An 8,373-nucleotide genomic window follows, 5' to 3' on the forward strand; every position below is an offset into this window, starting at 1 on the left:
TTGGTGCCGTTTGAAAGAGCTCGTAAAGCACTTTCAGGATCAGGAACCAGTTTTTCGATATCTTGTATGGTTTAGAAATAATCGAGTGAGATCACTTATCGTTTCCACCCTGTATAACATTACCTTTAAAATGGTACCATTTTTTTATGTATCTATCTATGGTATCAATTTAAAGGGTATAACATTACCTTTAAATGGTACCATTTTCTATGTATCTATGGTATCAATTTAAAGGGTATAACATTACCATTTTAGTTCTTACGATCGATCGCTCGAAACGCATAGGGTGATTCCATACTTTTGCTCGCGAGTGTAGTACATATTAAATATTTATGGTAAGGTCACTTTTTGTCAAAAATATCATAAATGATCAATTCAATAATTATCTAATAACATAAAATAACAGAATAAACATAAAAAGTAAAACAACTTTCGCTTTGCACTGAATCAGTAAGAGTCCCCCCTACTTTCAGTTTGGAGGAGAATGGCATACTTATGACATTAAGTTCCCCTTTTGTGCTGATCTATGTGCAAAATACAAATAAGTTTTTAATTAGGTAATAAGAATTCGACTTACCTTAGTTTGGCCAGTAGAATTTTGGGTACTGGATTAGGTGAGGGAGTGTTTGAGGGGCTGCCAATGGATCCTGAGGTGGAACTGGATACTGTATTGTCTCCCGATGGACTGGCCGTCGCGAGGCCCGACGGCCCAGGCGTGGGCCCAGTAGTGGAGGTGAGCCCGGTAGTGGAGGTGGGACTGGCTGGCTGGGCTTGGTTCTGATTGTTGGTGCCCGACGTCCCGGGGGCCAAATTGCGAAGCCACTCCGGACCAAACTTAATACGGTCACCCATTATACTGGTTGAGGATCACGAGGAAGATAATTGAAGAAGTATGCTGGCTGTGGTAACTGCAACAACTGTAAGAAAATAAATTAATTTTAAATTACAAGCCAGTCAAATGATTAATCGGGCACTTTACTAAGAACGGTGACAGTCACCTTAAGTACTCAAATCATTGAGAAGTTTCAAAAAATCCACTTCAAATTACACATTTTACATAAAATAAAATAGAATGCAAAATCAAAATGCTGTCCATCGATAAAATTCAAGTCTAAACAAAAAAATCCACTTTCATATCACATAATGATTTAGAAATAAATTATTTCACAAGCTAATAAAGACTTTAAAGTGACACAAATAAAATGAGATTTCCAATAACAGTATCTTATCAGTCGGTCGGAGCGCTTTAGTTTATGAACGCGTACTACCGATTTTACACATCACAAGCACAGTGGGCGAATCTATTAATAAAGTAATCAATAGCATCTATATTGTTCTAATATTTGGACATTGCCATTCGCTGGAGCAAGACAAAAGTATATAAAGACACCCGTAGTATATGCGCGCTATGCATCCACTGCCATTATTTTCCAACTATTGATCAACTTCTGTCGACGGTGGAAGAGGGATGGGTCGATGGTTTACTTAGTAATAATTACACGTTGGTAGCAAGGCTTTGATTTCTATTCTGGTATTAATAGATAACGCGTATTTACTTTTTTTTTTAACTAAGATTAGGGATGAGAATGAAATTATCTAAATGGTAAACTTAATACACAATATAGTTATGAATATGATATTTTTCAGGTTTGAAACAATAAAGCACAGCTAATTTAATTAGTCTCAAAAATATAGACAACTCCTTAGGATTATTTAGGTAATTTTTATAAGAACATATTATTAAAATGATTGAATCTGCACAAAATGTATTTATAAATCAAAGCTTTAGATTTAATATTTATGGCACCACCCAAATTAATGCTTCATTACTTTTTTAATTACTCAGATCAAAGCGCGATTAAACATTATTTTTATGCAACTAAATACAATAAAACGCATTTTCCTTAAAAAAAATGAAGTATCAATTATTGAAATAAAAAAAATATCATCTATGTAGATATTGTGTTCTCAAAGGAGGTGAGTCCATCTTATTTCATCTATCCTGATAAATAAATCAATACATTTAAATTCGCATGCATCTCAAAACAAAATATATAATTTTCGCTATGCTAAAGAAACAAATAAACAAGAAAAAATAAAGAGGTAACTCGCACATAAATAATGAAATAAAGTTTCTTTTCTTCTATACCCCTACTCACTGTTTAAAAGGAAAATTATTTGACTGAAAGTAAAGGCTTCCTAGCTACTTTTTGTCCTAATAAGAGTTCCTTTTTTGTTTTATTAATAAGTATTTCTGATGGAGAAACCTAAGTAATTGTGTTAGTAATAATAAAATGTTTACGATTTAATTTAGTAAGTTTTTATTTATTTCTACTTTAATGCCAAAATTTTAACATTAGGCGAACTTAATGGTATGTTAGTATTAAAATTACAGAGTAAAGAACTGACACTATCATCAAATACAAAAATGGTTGTGTAAACCAAAATAAATAAACTAAATATGGACAGTTGTATTGGTTCTATGGCACGGTTATGACAAACCCTTACCATTTCAGATGTTTACTGTGAATAATTACAGAATTACTGTTTGTGGTATGTACTGTAATTCACAAGTCTAGATGGACAGAATACATTTATTACATTCTTCTAGTACCTAGTCGAATATAAACATAATCTACCTGTTAGATTATGTTACCTGCAAGTGCCCCTAACATCATAATTCAGAGAGTGCAAAACTACACCCTGAAACAAATATCGAATGCACCATGGTTTATAAGAACAACAGAGCTGCACGAGTTATTGAACGTGCCTATGGTGAAGCAAGAGATAGACACCCATGGAAACAGCTACAAGCTAAGACTGTCAAAGCACCCGAACCAGTTGGCAGGGCAGCTCACTATCCCAGAAACCATACGGCGGCTTAAGAAGCGGTGGGATATCTTCATTAGTCTGAAAATAAACCTGAGATTAAGAAAAATAAAGGCCTGTTTCCGCTGGGAGCAGTGCTCTAAATGACGAAAAGAATCCACCCCATCTGCTTATAGTTTTTAAGGACTGATCGCATGATAAAACCACAAAGCAAAAAAAAAACAAAAAAAAGATTATGTTACCTTATTAAATAAGGGGTTTACCAGAATCAATAATATGCTTTTTTTTGCTACCAGTGATCTCAGGCTTCAATGTCACAGGGACTTGTATATGTGACGGAAAAAAAAGTAATCGTATTTCTCCACCTTTAAATTTATATTTACCCAACTGCAATGATTGTTAAAGGTAAACATTTTTATACATATAAATGTTTGGATAACCTCCAAAGCAATTCAGTTGGAAACAATCCATTTTATTTTATAGTTATTTTGAACAAAATGAGATCTCGGGCTCTGTTGTTGGTTAGATCCCTTAAAACTTCTAAATATAAAAAACTATTGACATACATTCAGAAATATGTGATGGAATGATTGATCTGATTTATTCCTGAGGTATCAATGACTATATGGTAATCTACAACCATAGTTCTTTATGAACTCACCACCAAATAGAGCCTTCAGAAAACTTCAATATACGGAAACAATAAGAATAATGTGAACAATTTCAAACCATTTTCTCATTGGTTTTGTAGAAACGTAAAGAGTGAATGCACAATAGAAGCAAAATATAAGAAAATATTTCAGCAAGTAAATATTAATGAATAGAATTATTTCACTTTGGCTGAATTTTTCTTTAAAGGTATATCTTGAATAGATTGTTTTTTTGCAAATTAATGCAATCTAAGAATCTTAATATACCGTTACTTGTAAAACCTGTATACCCTTATCAATACACATTTCAGTCTTCGTCCCACCAAATCACCAACGGGAAAATGAACATAAAATATAACGTGTGTATGGATTGAGATGTGGATAATGTTAAAAATAAATTGAAGTAATAGAGAAAATTGAAACAAACTACAAAAATTATGCACCATTTTGGAATCTTGGTTAGTTGCACCAACTTTATAAAAAACTTGCCGCAGAAGTGTTCATACTTTTTTTACAAAACAATGAGTCAAAGTGGAGTGAAAGTAAAAATTTCCAAAATTTTAAGGAAATAACATATTTTGATGAATTTTTGTATAAAACTGCAAGCATTCCCGGGGTTTTAAGAGTTGTAATGGACAGCAGTACTACTTAGGTTGCCGATACAAATAAAAAAACAGAAATATTTGAAAAATTATGGTTGTGGTAAATTTCGAAGTCAATTTTCGAAGAATTTCATAATTTATTGTAAAACTTGTTAAGATAGATTTTTTTTCTTATTTTTCTTAAAGTAGTCATGACTATGTCCATCCTATGGCACTTATCGTTGAATTTTGGGACATTGTATAATAGGTTTTCTAAAAGAGGAAAGGTAAACAATCTATCCTGTGACCCATTTTAATAAAAAATAATTATAACCCTGATAATGAATTAGTCTCTCTGACCGACAATCATGGTCAGAACCAAAAGCATTGCCACCAACAAACCCAACCAGTAATACGGAACCCTAAAAACTTTGATACAGTCCTAGAGGTATCGGACTGTCTCAGAGCCTGCAAATAAATTACTTAAATAACTAGACACAAGTGAAGTGTAAAAACACTACTGTAGTCTAAAAAACTGAGAAAGGTTTAAAATCATTGTAAGCTAAAAAGGATTTTTCAAATTTTTTCACTCTTCTGCAATAAGTTTCAAAGTAGAAAATTAAACCAAATCAGTGCAATAAAAACCACATATTTAATTATTCATTAAATTATTAACGAAAGTTATGTATTGAACTGAGAAAAAACAAACTTACCCTCGTAAAAGTACAAAGAAAACAATGAACCCATCCAACTCTATGTCAAAAAATTAGTTCGCCCGCGCATTCATTTGAATAACAATACTGTTATGAGTTTTTTTAGGAGATAAACTCCTATCAAGCATAAAAATATTCCCGACATTTTAATAATACCTATTTTATTATATAAAGGGGGTAGGTAAACATACGTGGCCTTTATCAGTTGATTGACTATGATAGCCAAATTAAACTAAGGCACAAATTCCGATTAATGAATTTGTTTGAATCTGATGACATAGCACACACTTTATCAAGGCACCTCGTGTACAGTACAGTGTGACTCCAATACACTATTCCAAGAGTCAAGGTGGCACTAACTATGAACTAGGATAACTTAACTCCACAAAAATATTATCTAATATCACTCGTTTTTCACCACAATTACGCAACGAATAATATGAATATTCATTTCCAATAAACAAGAATAAAATCCGGGTCTTACCTGGCTTTGATGATTCAATATCCGCAGACACTGCACGCACGGCACGGCACGACGCAAGGCGACAAAGCAATATGGCCGAAGAAAACCGAAATAATGAACCAAAGAGAATTTTTTTTTTTGATTTGATACCTTTGGCAGGAAAAGGCAAAAGCATACATACACCATACAGGCTACAATACAACCTAGGAACCAAAGAGAAGTGAACGAGGCGCGTTCTATGTCAAAAAGATTATTATGCAATTTTTAACCAAGCATAAAATGATCATTTTTTTGGGAGAAAAATACAAACTAAGAATGGGTCGTGAATTTCTGCGTAGATTTCTTTGATATCAAAAACCAGTGGGTCTAAACAAAGTGCACTTTAAAATCGCAAACAGTCGAAAGATTATTCGAAAGACCTTTTTTTGTATGGAGTTTTACAAAGGATAGAAAATAGATATGGATAGTAAATAGGAAAATCCAGAATCTCATGGCAAACAAAACAAAATTATTGGAAAAGTGTGTCTCGCTCGTGTCACTGGTTCCGATTTTTGCGATGGTGGCGCCCCCCTGCCAATGAGTTTGATGGGACAGTCAGTGTTGCCACCTTCATGGTTTTACCAACAGAAATGGCGCTTTTTCAAGGCTCTTGGTGGTACGTTTTCATTGCCTAGAGTTTTAACTATTTCTGGTGGTTTTTAGCGGTTTTAAAGAATAGTTTTTTAGCAGTTTTTCAATAATCAATATGGTTTTTAACGTTATTTCAGTATTTCAGTATGGAATGGAACACATTTTTGAGAGAGAAACCCTCCAACGTTCCGGAATTTATAGTATTCTATGATGCATAAAAAATTGTTTGTAATTTTCTCCCATGAAAGTCGTTCGTATTATGTATTTTATACGTTTATTTATGAGTTAGATACCGAGGTATGTATTATTACTAAATAGATGCCTACTTAGGCGAACAATTCATTATTTCTGGTTATTCATAATAATTAATTAATTAGGTAACTCGTCAAATCATGCACTATCTAACACGCCTTAAATTAAGTTAGCACACACACACCAAAGTAGAGCTGCTAGGAAAAATTACTCAGGGGAAAAAACTACTTTTAGAAGTTTTTTTTATTTTATTATTTCGTTACTCATAAGTACTTATAATAATTCGTGTTTACCTATTTAGAAACGTTTGTCGGGATAGTGGAAATAAATAATTAGGTACCTACCTAATACATAAAATAATATTCTTTGATAAATCGTTCGTTCGTTCGTTTCAGCCAAATGACGCCCACTGCTGGACAAAGGCCTCCCCCAAGGTTTTCCATAATGAACGGTCCTGCGCTGCCCGCATCCAGGCTCTACCCGTGACCTTTACCAGATCGTCGGTCCACCTAGTAGGAGGCCTGCCCACGCTACGTCTTCCAGCCCGTGGTCGCCACTCGAGAACTTTCCTGCCCCAACGGCCCTAGTTAAATATTGAATCTTTATTTACATGCTATGTCATAACAATGAAATCACATGTTGTTAAGCAACCATAAAGAAGGTCAGACATGACACGCCTCCGCCGCGATTCTGCGGCACTGCTGGCACCAGTGGCGCCGGCAGCAGCTGGTCAAGATGGCGCGTCCAGGTCAAACCGCCGTCCGTACGCACGACATAGTGCAGCTTGCCCAGGCGCTGTACCACTGTGGCAAATGTCCACTTCTGTGCGGAGCTTCCGTAAAGTCTAGCCTGCACTCTGTCTCCACAAACAAAATGCAGTCTTGAAGGTAAGGCCAATGTGTCATTATTTCTCGATGGAGTGACTGATGGGGTTTTGAGCACAGTATGAAGTCTAGTCCTTACTTCTCGGCCAAACATGAGCTCGTAAGCTGAGTGTCCACTAGCGCCAGGGGTACCTACGCCTCAGTCGGTATTTAATCTCTAGAGTCGCCTCTCTCCCCCGCCATTGCACGCAGTGCGCTCTTGATGCTCTGTACAAACCTTTCAGCATGCACCATGAACTTGTAGTGATTTTTGTTGGGATTATTTCAACCCATTTCGAAAATGCGTCAACGATAATGAAGAGAATGTGTCCATTTGATGGACCTGCGAAGTCGATATGAACTCTTTGCCATGGACCGTTTGGTTCTTCCCAGTGATGAATCTAAGGAGCTCGAGTTGGTTGATGTTGTTCTAAACGACATGCTTTGCAAATTTATTTACTTTATTTTCTATATCTTTGTCTATATTCTTCCAAAAAAAATAGCTACGAGCCAGTAACCCAATATGGCCCGCATGTAATTCGTTTAGTATCTGAATGTGTAAGTTTTTTGGAATAAATACGCAGGGTATTTCTTTTAAAAATGCAATCATTTTGTAGAGTAAGTTCATTATCTTTGTAAAATGTTTCAGAGATCGTCCTGATTTCAGCGCTTCTAGTATTGTGATTTTAGGCTTAAGTTCATTATCTTTAGCAGTTTCTCGAGCGATGACTTGCGACCCTATCTCCAGTGTGCTAATTTGCTGTATTTGGTACGCACAATGCTGTTTGTTATTGAATTTTCTTTAACATTTTCTACAGGAAATCTGGACAGGTAATCTGCATTGGAGGTATTTTTTGAAGTTCGGTATTGAATAATGTAATCAAATCCAGATAAAAAATGTGCATAATGAAACAATCTCATGGTGCTGAGGGCTGGCAAGGTTTGGTTCGGGTGAAAAATCGAAGTTAATGGTTAATGATCAGTAATTACTTAGTGTAAACTTTCAGACGTAACAGTAATGGAAGAATTTCTTTAACCCCCAATGTAGGTATAGCTGTTGCTTCTTTGTCAATTTGACTAAGTATACCTACTTCTTTTCACTTGAATTTAAAGATCTCGACGCAAACACGATTGGCCGTTCGGACCCATCAGGGTATCTATCTATGAGAGAGAACAGCTCCCAATCCGAGCGGTGACGCATCAGTAGGTAGCTAGAACAAGTGGCCTGGTTGGATCAAAATAATTATGTCAATACTCTTTCGCTGAAATTTCTTTCTTTATTATCAAAAGTGGTCTGGCATTTCGAATTCCATATAAATTCCGATTTTTCACCTCTTATGCATAGCTCCAGTTAACTTAACCCTAAATGGATTTATAGAAATAAAACACAGA

At 35.2% G+C, this 8,373-nt stretch overlaps 1 protein-coding gene across 2 annotated transcripts in view; it reads right to left on the reverse strand.

Annotated features, from left to right (window-relative positions):
• LOC135087156 (GRB10-interacting GYF protein 2) overlaps positions 1–5,330 on the reverse strand; it is a 73,409-nt gene extending 68,079 nt beyond the window's left edge. For both annotated transcript variants that reach the window (XM_063981991.1, XM_063981990.1), the window contains exons 1-2: positions 5,258–5,330; positions 578–917 (exon numbers count right to left, since the gene is read on the reverse strand). In XM_063981991.1, coding sequence (XP_063838061.1) covers positions 578–852 — 275 coding nt within the window. In that variant the 5' untranslated portion in view covers positions 853–917; positions 5,258–5,330. The remainder of the gene's footprint in view (positions 1–577; positions 918–5,257) is intronic.
• Between the last annotated feature and the right edge of the window lie 3,043 nt (positions 5,331–8,373).

The sequence above is a fragment of the Ostrinia nubilalis genome, chromosome Z (genome assembly GCF_963855985.1).
Source record: "Ostrinia nubilalis chromosome Z, ilOstNubi1.1, whole genome shotgun sequence".
NCBI lineage: Eukaryota > Metazoa > Arthropoda > Insecta > Lepidoptera > Crambidae > Ostrinia > Ostrinia nubilalis.